Below are 12,195 nucleotides of genomic sequence, written 5' to 3'. Positions count from 1 at the left end.
AGCTTCTGGCCCAGTGTAGTGCTGGTTCCCTGGGATAGGTCTCTTCTGAAGGTAAAATATTTTCTACTAGCTTCTGAGGTATAAGACTCATTTGGGGTGTAAGAGCTGTGGTTTCTATTTCCATCATTCTTTGTGAATTCTATTTAATAATCTTTCAATTTGACCTCTCTGGCATTTAAAGGCTTTAACTTTGGAGTATATATTTTTCCACCCCAGTTTTTCCTGTGTGTGTGTGTGTGTGTGTGTGTGTGTGTCTTGCCTCCAAAAGTATCTTCATTCATCATGCACATTGGGATCTTCAGGAGTCTCTTTTCTAGTCTTTCTCATTCCTAAAGACTTTTTCAATAGGTAGAGAGAACCTTGTTGTTTAGGAGGAATAGGCAATAATTTCATTGTTGCTTGGAAATCGCACCCTACTTCCTACCTGCCTCAAGTTCTTCTGCCCCCAGCTTATTTCTCCCTGAACCAGCTGTCTTTTCCAGAATGAAATCTGGTCTCTTTTGGATGAAATAAAGGGGGCACGACTACTTCCAAAAAGCCATTGTTAAAATGCTCAAAGGCTACAGGATTGTGTGTATAGAGACTTCAGCATTACTAGATGAAGGTTGATAGCTGTTATTTATTGATTTATTGCATTAAGTATGCCTTCTAATAGTGCTTCAGACAATAGCTCCTTGAATCCTCCTCACAATTCTTTCTCCTAGGTATCCCCTTCTATAAAAAATGTAAGTTCTCAAGATCCCACAGCTCAAAGGCATATTAAGGTGTATTCAGAGGACAAGGGAAACAACACACAAATATTCTAAACCTAGAGTAGCTGTGTGTGTTTTTTCTTGGTTTGTTTTTTTGGTTTTATTTGGTTTTATTTTTTTGTGGGTTATTTTATTTTTTGTTTTGTTTTGTTTTTGCCCCCAAAGCATGTGCCCTTGAGCTCTACCCAACATAGATGTGCCTTTTAGTAAGACAAAAAGCTATGAAATATATTTCCACTAATGAGTACAAAACATCAGCTTAATTATAATGTCAGGAAAAGAAGAAGATCTGGAGTTAGACGAACTAGGTTTGGGCCTACGTCCATCATTTTTGAATTCTGTAACCTTGAACAAGTAATTTTACCTGCTGCATTACTTTTCTTTTGCTGTGAAACAAATTACCACAAACTTCATGGCTTAAAACAACACACCCAAGCTACAGAACCCACTTGTAGAATAGAACTCCATGGGCTCGACTGGGTTCTCCGCTCAGTCATGGCTAAAATCAAGGTGTTGGCTGGTCTGTGGTCTTACACACATTTTCTTGAGAAGAATCTGCTTTCAAGTTCATTCAGGTTGCTGACAAAGTCCAGTTGCTAGCAGCTGTAGGCTTGAGGTCCTTGTTTTCTCGCTAGCTGTCTGCCAGGGGCCACTCTTGCAACTTAGAGGCTGCACACATTCCTGCCCCGCTTTTTTAAATAAGCTTTTTGCGATGATCAAATGAGACATTGTATAAAGAGTAGTAATGAATGCGATAGCTGCTTAATGTCCCTGGGCTTCCAGGGCACCCCTCAACCCCCTTACACAGAACCTGTCTAAACCGTAGGCAATCCAACCAGGAGGGAGGCTCTGCAGAATCTCAGCATGGCTAAGCCCACAGGGACCACTGCCTGCAAATCCAGGATCCCCCCCTTCCTCCCCCGAGCCCTGGGCCGCGGGTACAGGCACTCTCAGGTGTGGGGGGCGCCGGGCGGAAGTGGGGGGGAGGGGTTGGCAGCATCTGTGCTCGGCCAGCCCCCGCGAGGCCGGTCCCCCCCTCTGCGTATCGTGCAAGTGGAGTCTCCCAGCCTGCGCCCCCTGGTTCCAGCGCTCCTGACGCAGTCGGGCTCCGGGAGCATTCCTCTCGGAACCTGCGCGCGCGCCGGTCCTGCCCCGCGCTCCGCTTGCCGCCTCAGGTAAGCGACGGGTGCCGCGGCCGCAGACACCGCCGGCGCCGCCGGGCAAGGAGCGGACTTGCCCGCGCGCATACTTGGTGACCCTTTCCGTGGGCACCCGAGCGCGAGGGTAGCGGGCGGACCTGCCTGGGTTGTTGCGGGTGGGAAGTGGCGGGCGCCCTCCCTGGGTGACGCGGAGGCAGTCCCTGCGGCCGTGGGTATCTGGGCACCGCGCACCCAGCATCCCGGCGCCTGGGGGTTCCCTGGCCGCCCCCTTGCCGCCCCCATGACTATACCCTGGATCGCGGCGCCCGCAGCGGCGAACCCTTGCCCGCGGTGACCGAAGGGTATCCAGAGACGCGGCAATTTTTCATGCCCAAGGAAAAAAGCCCAAGAAGGGTGAATTCAGGGGGGAATGGGTTTTGATAACCCGCTCGGATGTGTGCGTGTGAAGGGCTGGGAAGCCGTCCGTGTTTACAGCGTCTGGTTCTGCAGTGAGAGTGGAGCCGTGTTTTGCGAAAGAAAAGAACGCGCGTGCAGCCCGGGGTAAGGTGTCCTTGCTGGAGGTGCCGCGCCCGCCGCCCCGCGGGCACCGGTCTCCGCCGCGCGCCAGGCGCCGCCCGAGAGGACGGAGGGCGCGGGGCTGGGGAGCGAGCCGGGACCCTGCGGGGCGCCCCCGGGCCGACCTTCCAGGCTGCAAGCCCCGTCTCTGAACCTCCCTCTCTCCCCCCGTTAGGCTTCGCCTCCTTCGGGCTCAGCGCCAGCGAAGTTGCGCACGTCTCTCCGCGCCAGTTCCCCACGATGGGCAACTCCTGCTTCGGCCTCAAGGAAAAGCTGCTGCAGCGGCTGCGCCCCCTGCCCACCCTGCTCATCGTCCGCACCATCATGCCCCAGAGGAAGCCCAAAGATCTCTGCGTGGTGATCCTCGGCTCCCCGGACGTGGGCAAGAGTTCCCTGGTGAAGAGATGGGTGCGCGGCAACTTCCGCGAGAAGTACGTGCCAACTATGGAAGACACGTACCACCAGGTGCCCGGCGGCACTCTCAGCATGAGCACCACGCTGCACATCACCGACACGGCCGGCGGGCACCGCTACCCGGGCTTGCAGCGCCTGGCCATCTCCAGGGGCCAGGCCTTCGTGCTGGTCTACTCGGTCACCAGGAAGCAAACGCTGGAAGAGCTGAAGCCCTTCTACGAGCTGATCCGCGAGATCAAAGGGAGAAACCTGGGTAAGTACCCCATCGTGCTGGTGGGCAACAAGTGCGACGACATCCGCCGCCGCGAGCTGAGCGCCACCGACGCCGTGGCCTTCGCCATGGAGTGGAATTGCACCTACCTGGAGACCTCGGCCAAGATGGATATCAACGTGCAGGAGCTGTTCCACGTGCTGCTGAACCCCGAGGAGAAGAAGCCCGCCGCCAGTGCCCAGCCTGCCCAGAAGAAATCGCAGATGCCCAAGATCGTGGAGAAGCTGCTGGGCAAGTGCATCATCATGTAAACCCTGGATCCTGGCAGCCCGGCCCCCTCCCGGGGCGCGGAGAGAACCTGGACCGATGCTAGTGCCGCGCGTCACCCCTACTGTCCGAGCTGTAGTTGCGGTTGTAACAGCTAGACGTCAGTATGTGTTCCTTGTCAGTTAGTCATGTGTCTTTTTTCCCCAGGCGAGGAAATGCAAATTGTTACAACATTCGGTATTGGAGGATGGGGGGGGGAAAAGGAAACTAAGTCTTGATGGACTTTGGAGATGAATGTTTGGAAAAGAGAATGAAAAGTAGCAAAAGAATGAATTGAAAGATGTCACTGCCCTTCTTGTAACCCTGTGTTATATGTATTAATTGTTAAACATCTCAAGTTCTGTAAACGTCCAATCAAACCTTCCCCTTGTGTACTTAGTGAAATGTGTTTTTGCAACAAAAGCTTTGCTAACTGACTCTGAGACAGATATACTAAATGAGAGAAATAAATGACTGTTCTATAGCTGTGCGTTGGGGGTAGGGGCAGAGAAAATTTATGAAAGTGGAACTTGCTTACTAAAGGTGCACCAGTTTCTTATGTCATTTAAAAATGTTTGGAGAGTCCACATAGCAGTTTATAAAAAGTATAATAGTTCCGTGACTTAATAAAGCTTTTCCTGCATGCAATCAGCTGTGATAATTTTTTTCCACTTGACAAAAAATAAAATTATGTATGACATTAAAATTTCAACCACATCTGGGGTAAGTTTTTAATAAAAATTTCACATATGGACACCCCTGCCCTCTTGAAAGTAGCCAATGTGGGGAGGGGGTGGTAAGGGGTCACTGCAATGCAGAGCTGGTTTGTATCCACAGCTTTTCTGGACTCACATCAGAAAAACTCCAGGGGTCCTTGGAGACGAGGCTCACTCTGCTGCTGTCTTGGAGGTATGGGTGAAAAGCAAACCCCAGCCTTTGGCTGCCTCAAACATCTTCCCTAAAGAAATATTGGAGATAGGGGGGATAGAAGGTAAGGAGAGAAATGGCTGGGATTTGAATGAGAAAGTCCTTCTTAAGGCAAGTTTTGAAAAAGATTAATTTTATATTTGAACATAATTTTTGAGTGAGAGACTATATATGTATACATGTCCTTGCTTTTGAATGTTTGGGTCTTTTTTTTTTCCAATTGGGGGAAGAAGGGGGAGGCTCTCAATCTGGTGATTTTTTCCCCCCTAAAATATTGGGCAAATATTGGACAATTGATGTGTTTTAAAAATGGTTTCATATATAGCATGATTTTCAGGGAACACACACACACTGTTGAGAAAGAACCATAAACATCTATTTCATAATAGTACAAAGTTTTGAGCTTAGAAAACCCACTCAGTGACTCATTTTAAATAGTCAATTATTTAAGATTTTCCTTTTTTACTTTCAGAGCAATTATTCTGAACCACTAGAAATACTTAAGTGGTTTTACCACATTGCTTTTTATGTATGCTATTCTAAAAAAAAATGTTCTTAACTAAAGTGTCTAGTGGAGTTATTCCATTTCTCAAAGAAACAAACTATCTTGGCTATTTTTCAGAATTCTCCTTGGGAAAATGTATTGCATTCATTGTTGCTTCTTATAGATGAACAAGGGATTACTAAGTAGCAAATACTACCCTTTCGAAATGGGAGGACGTGTTTTTAATGTTGCAGTAATACATAGTACAAAATATTTTTAAGATTATAACATATTTATATAGTCTACATGCCAGTGTTTCTACATTATATCGGAGCAAATATTTATCAATTCTTTCCACATGCTGATGTTCTACATTATATTACTTAATCCTTACAACAATGAAGTGGATACTGTTTTGCCCATTTTGCAGATGGAAACACCGATAAAGGTCACAAAACCAGTAAGTGGCAGGGCCAATCGTTGAAGCCAGGTGCTCTGCTCCCGTCAGTGCTCTGAGGCATGATGGTGTACTTTCTCCCCAAGATGACCAGGCAAGGACAAGTAGCTGACTTTTCTGTTCTCTATATTATAAGGATGTGGGAAAGAAAGCTTCCTCAGAGCTCCTCTAGAATCCAAATGGGAGGTTAAGAAGCAAATCAGCAATTACAACATGCATGGGGTCGGGGGTGTTAAAAAGAGGGAAGAGAATCACTGGACGCGGGGCACTGGAGGATATTTATTTCCCCAAAGAGATGGCATGGCTTGAATCTTTTATGCCTCGTAGGAGTTGGTTTAAGGGAAATTGGTGTGGGGAGGGGCAGGAGGGGATGACATTTTTAGGGGAACAGAGCAGTGTGAAAGAAGGTCTGGACAAAGTGTGGGGTCTAAGAGATCACGGCATGTTTCCAGAAATGGATGGAGCAAACTGTGGAAGATGAGCCTGCAAATTAGAGTTAAGAATTCATCCTCTAGAGGTAAACAGGGAATTACTAAAGGTTTGAAGCCGATTTGATCGCATTTGCATTAAAAAGAGATCACTGGGGAGCTTCTGTAAGAGGTACTGGAAAGAGGCAGGTAGACAAATTTAAAAACAATTAGAATAGTCCAGGGAACCCGGTTTTGAGTAAACGCTCTAGGCATTGCCAGAAGGGATGGATCTGAGAACTAGTTAGTAGGGAAAATATCCAGAGCTAGTGATGTGTTGGAGTTTGAAAGAGAGGAAGAAACTAACAGAAATGGCTTTCTCTTTCTTTCTTTCTTTCTTTCTTTCTTTCTTTCTTTCTTTCTTTCTTTCTTTCTTTCTTTCTTTCTTTCTTTCTTTCTTTCTTTCTTTCTTTCTTTCTTCCTTCCTTCCTTCCTTCCTTCCTTCCTTCCTTCCTTCCTTCCTTCCTTCCTTCCTTCCTTCCTTCCTCCCCTCCCCTCCCCTCCCCTCCCCTCCCCTCCCCTCCCCTCTCCCCTTCCCTTTCTCTCTCTCTCTCTCTCTCTCTCTCTCTCTCTCTCTCTCTCTCTTTCTTTCTTTCTTTCTTTCTTTCTTTCTTTCTTTTTGAATGTTTTTATTTATCCAGAGAGAGGAAGGGAGGAGAGATAGAAACATCAATGGTGAGAGTCATTGATCAGCTGCCTCCTGCACACCCCCTACTGGGGATCGAACCCGAAACCCAGGCATGTGCCCTGACCAGTAATCGAACTTTGACCTCCTGGTTCATGGGTCGATGCTCAAGCCTGAGCCACGCTGGCTGGACAGAAATGACATGTTTCTGAGTGGGATTCCTGAGTATGTTAGGGGGCCATTAATCAAGTTCAGTAAGGCAGAAAGGAGCCAATTTGGGGGAACATCTATTTGCACACGCACATGAGATGATGTTACATTTTGGGTAACAGTTGCCAGGATAGTCGAGTGGACGTTTCCAGTGGGAACTAGATGGGGATTAGGGACTGGAGAGAAAGCGTTATGAGTTTTTAACCCCTAGCTGGTGGTAAGGCTGCGGAGGGGGAAAAGAAGAGGCAAGATCGAAGGACTTAGCTAGGATGGGGCTCCTGGGGAGCACAAAGCTTAGAAAGCTACAGACCCAGAGGAAGCTGAAGAACACTGAGAAGTGACCAAAAGATAGGCGGGAACTCACAATGTGCAGTCATAGATGCTGGGGGAGAAATGAGTATCAAGAGGTATGTACTCTATCACAGAAAAAAAAATTAGCGAGTAAAATAAGCATTAGAAAGTGCTGCTTAGATTTAGTACTTAGGAGATTTCTGGATCCAGCCAAGATAAAGAAGCCTCATTCCTCTCAGGTATTCTTCTTACAACTAAAATAACCCCAGACGTAACACGACAAACAAGCAAAGGAAAACACTTAACAGTGGAAAGAAGTGCAGTGTCTAGGAACCTCAGGAGGTGAGGAATGACGTGACGGTCATTTCCCTGAGCTTCCTTACTGTTGCTCACACACCCAGGACAGGACACTGCAGAAACCTGCAGGTTAGGACTGCCAACACCCCTACTCCCACCGCCCTGGGTCTCGGCTATAATAAAAAAATCTGGGATAAGATCATCTCTTAAATAAAAGATATTGTTTAAAAATAATTTGTGTTTCTTTTTACCTTTTAAAATGTGGCTACCAGAAAATTTTAAATTATATCTGTGGCTCATGTTTGTGGCTCACTTTATGTTCCAATGGGACGGTGCTGATGTGGCTGCCAGAACTAACTTCTAATTTGAGTTTGATTATTTACATTAGCCAGGATCAACAATCAAGTGTTGGAAAATGTCAGCATGTATTTAAAATAATGGTTGTCAGATGTCTAAGTAACCTCACAAAATTCAAGATTAACAGCAGTGTAACAAAATCCACTGAGAGGTATGTTTGCATATAAATGAATTCGAATATTGCATCTATAAGCTACATCTATAAACCTGGGTCCACAGGCCCAGAGCTTGGAAAAATAAATATGTCAGGCAACGAATTCAGGGAGTTGGTAAAGATTAAAATAAATGAAAACTGAAAATATGCCCAGTGCATTGATATGATGTTTTCCCAGGCAACTGATACTGACAAACCTGCCTTCTGTTTGACAATATAAAATTTAAAAAATGGAGGCAAGAAACCTGATGTGGAGATAAAGGCAGTTTTGTAATATGAAATTCAATAAATTTAAGTCTTTGACACCAGTATTGTATATGTGGGTGCGTTCATAGCTGCTCATCCGTTTTGCCGTCCAGGTTATTAAACTCGGCCAAGAAGAGCTCTCACAAACTCAGAACAGCATTAGAATCCCCCATGTTCTGCCTCCAAATTTCCTTTTCCAGTCCTCTCTCTGAGCACATCGCACCCTGCATCCTTTCTCCAACCAGCCTGGACAATTTGCTGTTTCCCCAAGCATCCTATGTGGTTGTTCCTTAGCTGTTCCCTCACACAAGGTAACTTTTCTTCCATTTTCTGCCTAGCAAAATTGTATTCACCCTTTAATACCCAGCCCAAATACCAAATACCACACCCATTGAAGGCTTCTCTGTTTTTCAGTAACTATTCACAAATGTTTTTAAGAGCTGGCAATAGGCTGACCCTGTAAGAAGCTTGTAATCTAACAAGGCAAATGAGAAAGAAAATTACAAAGCACAGCAGAGATGGGTCCATTCTCCACTCTGCTATCATCTTGATTCTGACAAATGTGCACAGCTATGCGGACAAAGACGTGTGTGAATCTCATCTCTGCAACTTATTGTGTGTCTGTGGGGCAAGGGCTGAAGTTTTCTGGACATTGTTATCCTCAAATGAAAAATGGGGGTGATAATAATAGCTTCTACCCAGGATGGTTGCATCTGAAAAGGTTAATACACATGGAGTATGTGGAGTATGTAGAATAGTGTCTCCACATTATAAGCGACCAAAAATATCAGCTATTGCTATTATTAACAAAAAACTGGAAATTACTTAAATGACTATTCACATGGGCCAAAGTATATTAAATAATGAGGTGATATGGACCAACACACCATATCCCAAGATTTATTTTAAATTCATTCCCATTTGAGGTTCAGTGTGTGTGTGTGTGTGTGTGCATGTGTGTGTGTGAATAATAGAAAACTTCTAGAAGGATATTCAACTAGTTGTTAATAGGCACTGGCCCTGAGGAAGGGAATGACAGTTTAGTGGGAAAAGAAGACCAGTTTTTCATTTTATAACCTTTAATACAGTTTGAATTATATTACTATGTGCATACATTATTTTTCAAATTTGGGGGGAAGAAAAACATAATTACCTTGAGTCTCAGCAGGAAAGGACAGAGTGGGGACTAGAATCTTAATTTTCTAATCCCAACCCCAATGCTTTTTCAATTTTATTCAATATTAAAGTAACCCCAGGGAGGAATTACAATTACATGGTCTAATTAAAAGAAAAGAACTATACATGTATTGTGCATCTAGCGCATGGCATTTAACAGATGAGAAACAGATGACACTCAGGATGGTTAAATTGCTGGGGTCACTGAAATTAGGATTCTCCCCTCCCCCCCATCCACCTGATGTCACTTAGATGAACCCCAGAGTTGAAAAATGTGGGTTTAGTCCTGTGTCTTTCCTTCTTTGCTTTTTTTGCTGCTCACAACCTTGTGAGTTGCGCAAATGAGATAAAATCATGGGAAAGCAATGTTCGCGATGCCTGGCACGTAGTGGTCCTCAGCCGCTTAGCTGAATTAGATTGATGCTTTCTTCCCTCTTTACCTCTCCTGGATATTTACTCAAAGACTAATGCAAATGCCATTCTACCCGACATCCACTGCCTCTGGACTCAGGGAGATTATATGTTCCCCTGATATTTGCAGGAGAAGCACATCTAAAAAATTCCATTTCTAAAAGCTCTAAACCCAGGCGTGGGAGGTAACTAGCCTGCCACGTTAATGCATGTCCTCCTGTTTACTCCCTTTTCTCAGAAAGCTCATGCGGCCTCTTTGTAAAGGTAGTCATTAATTTAGAGTGGGAGAGAAAGAAAGGGATTCAGAGAGAAATTACTCATAATTGCAGTCCTCTATTAGTATGTTTTTCTCTGCAACCTGGAGCTGAACATTGTGAAATGTATTTGTTCCCAGTGTAATTTAAATGTGAATTAAGTAGTGCTATGAGGCCCTGGCTATTTGAGAACAAGGCAGTTTGTCACATGTTTGGAATTGCTTGAAAATGCCCACCTGATTGAAAATGCCTCCTCTCCTGTCGGTAGGGGCACTATTTAAGGTAATGACTTTGATATCAGCTCTGCCATCCTTAGCTAGCTGGCAACCTCTGTAAACTTCTGAGAACTGTAGTTTTTTCATCTTTAAAATGAGAGGATCTCGAACTCAAAGTCCACAGCAGGCAAGTAGGGAGTCTAAATGACGGTGTCAGGAAGATTATGCCGATCTATATAACAAGCTGCATCTACGAAGTTCTGCTGGGAAATGTGGACCCAGTGTTACAATTTTTTTCTCTGATTTTTTTTATGGGAGAATCTAACAATTTTTAAATATTGTTTATAAATTGTTTATAAAATTTTCTATTTGGGTCTAACTATTCCAGACATACCAGCCACTGGTTGCGGACGTCAGGCTGGAGAATATGGAAGGTTCCCTACTGTTCAGAGATAGTGTGACGTCTTCATTATTATCTGGGGAAATAAAAAGCATTGAGGTAACCCCTTACAGTGTTCATAAGGGCACTATGGTGGAGGGTGCAGCTAGACACTCCTGACTGAGCCCCATTTCTATTCTGTGGTTGTACTGGGATGTATCCTCTTTAAACTGAGCCCTGCTGGCCAGGCGTGGCTCAGCAGTTGGGCATCAACCTAGGATCCAGGAAACTGAAGTTCAGTTCTTGGTCAGGGCACATGCCTGGGTTGGAGGCTCGATCCCCAGTTGGGGGCGTGCAGGAGGCAGCCGATCAATGACCCTCTCATCATTGATGTTTCTATCTCTCTCTCTCCCTCTCCCTTCCTCTCTCTGAAATCAATAAAGATATATTTTTTAAAAAAACAAAAACACACGCACAAAATTGAGCCCTTTACCTGGAATACGGTGATACACCTCCCTGCTCACATCACTGGGCTATATGAAATATGTTTGAAGCTGTAAGCGCAACACAGATAGGAGATGATCAGGATTATTGTTTGAAGATGGAAGGCATGGAAGGGTGAAGACATGGTGGAAGTTCAGGGAAGGAGAAATCCAGACTAGACTCTCCTCAGTGAAGCACCGGGACACAGCCTCATGGTTAAGACTCTGGGCCAGGCCTCCTGAATTTGAAGTCAGGCTCCCCTGCTCGCTAATCATGTGAACTTGGGCCAACTGCTCCTGTTTCCTCATTTGCAAAATGGGGATAATAATAGTTTCTCCTTCAGAAGGTTATTATACATATGCCTAAAGTGATCCCCAATGATTCTCACTTCCTAGTGTTCACAATTTTGTAGAATCCCCTCCTCTTGATTGGGGTCTTGCTTCTAACCAATGGACGACGACAAAGGTAATGGGACATCACTCTTGTGATTTTGTTACACTATGTAAGACTCTGTCTTGACAGACTGGGGCTGGGGCTGTTTGTGAGTTTGATAAAGTAAGCAGCTGCATTGGAGAAGCCCACATGGCAAGAAACTAGGAGCAGCCTTGGAACTGTGGGTGGCCTCTGGGACTTCAAGACTGTCTCCAGCCAACAGCCAGCAAAAGTCTGGGGCTCATGGGGATATAGATACAAGGACATAAATTCTGCCAACACCCCAAATGAACTTAGAAAAAGCTTGTTCCCCAGGCGAGTCTCCAAATGAAAATGCAGCCAGCTGACATCTTTTTTATTTTTTAAATCCTCACATGAGGATATTTTTTCCATTGCTTTTCAGAGAGAGGGAATGGGAGGGGGAGAGAGAGAGAGAGAAACTTCGATGTGAGAGAGGCACATTGATTGGTTGCCTACCAAGCGTGCCTGACCGGGCTGGGATCAAGCCTGCAACCGAGGTATGTGCCCTTGACCAGGATTGAACTTGAAACCCTTCAGTTCAATTGGCCAAACTGGCCAGAACACTTTGCTAAGCAAGGGACAAAAAACATGATTGCATGTGATTCTACCCTGAAATGTATATTAGTCCTCTGACAGAGGAAGAAAAAATGCATAATGTTCATGTATTTGTTCATAGTCTCCTCTTTCTACATTTATCTTGGTAAAAAAGTGTTAAAGGCACTTAGAAGGATTTTGTGATGAATTGTATGTGTGAGAGAGAAAGGCATGGAGAGTATTCTCCAGGTTCTAATTCGGGCAGCTGAGTGGGTGGGGGAGACACTGGAAGAGCAGCAGGTTTGGGGTAGGAAATCACTCCATTGTACGTGCAGGTAGAGTTTTCCAGGTCAGAGAATGGGAGAGGCATCTGAGCA

At 45.2% G+C, this 12,195-nt stretch overlaps 1 protein-coding gene across 1 annotated transcript; it reads left to right on the top strand.

Moving 5' to 3' along the window:
* The first annotated feature begins 2,659 nt into the window (after positions 1–2,659).
* Positions 2,660–4,038, top strand: DIRAS3 (DIRAS family GTPase 3). Its single transcript, XM_016208754.2, has one exon. It carries the CDS (start codon positions 2,708–2,710, stop codon positions 3,401–3,403), a length of 696 nt encoding a protein of 231 aa, XP_016064240.1. The 5' UTR covers positions 2,660–2,707; the 3' UTR covers positions 3,404–4,038.
* The last annotated feature ends 8,157 nt before the right edge of the window (positions 4,039–12,195 follow it).

Source organism: Miniopterus natalensis, chromosome 9 (assembly GCF_054644295.1).
Source record: "Miniopterus natalensis isolate mMinNat1 chromosome 9, mMinNat1.hap1, whole genome shotgun sequence".
In the NCBI taxonomy this organism is placed as follows: domain Eukaryota; kingdom Metazoa; phylum Chordata; class Mammalia; order Chiroptera; family Miniopteridae; genus Miniopterus; species Miniopterus natalensis.
The sequence above is the reverse complement of the archived record's forward strand: the minus strand, read 5'-3'. Positions and strand labels throughout refer to the sequence as shown.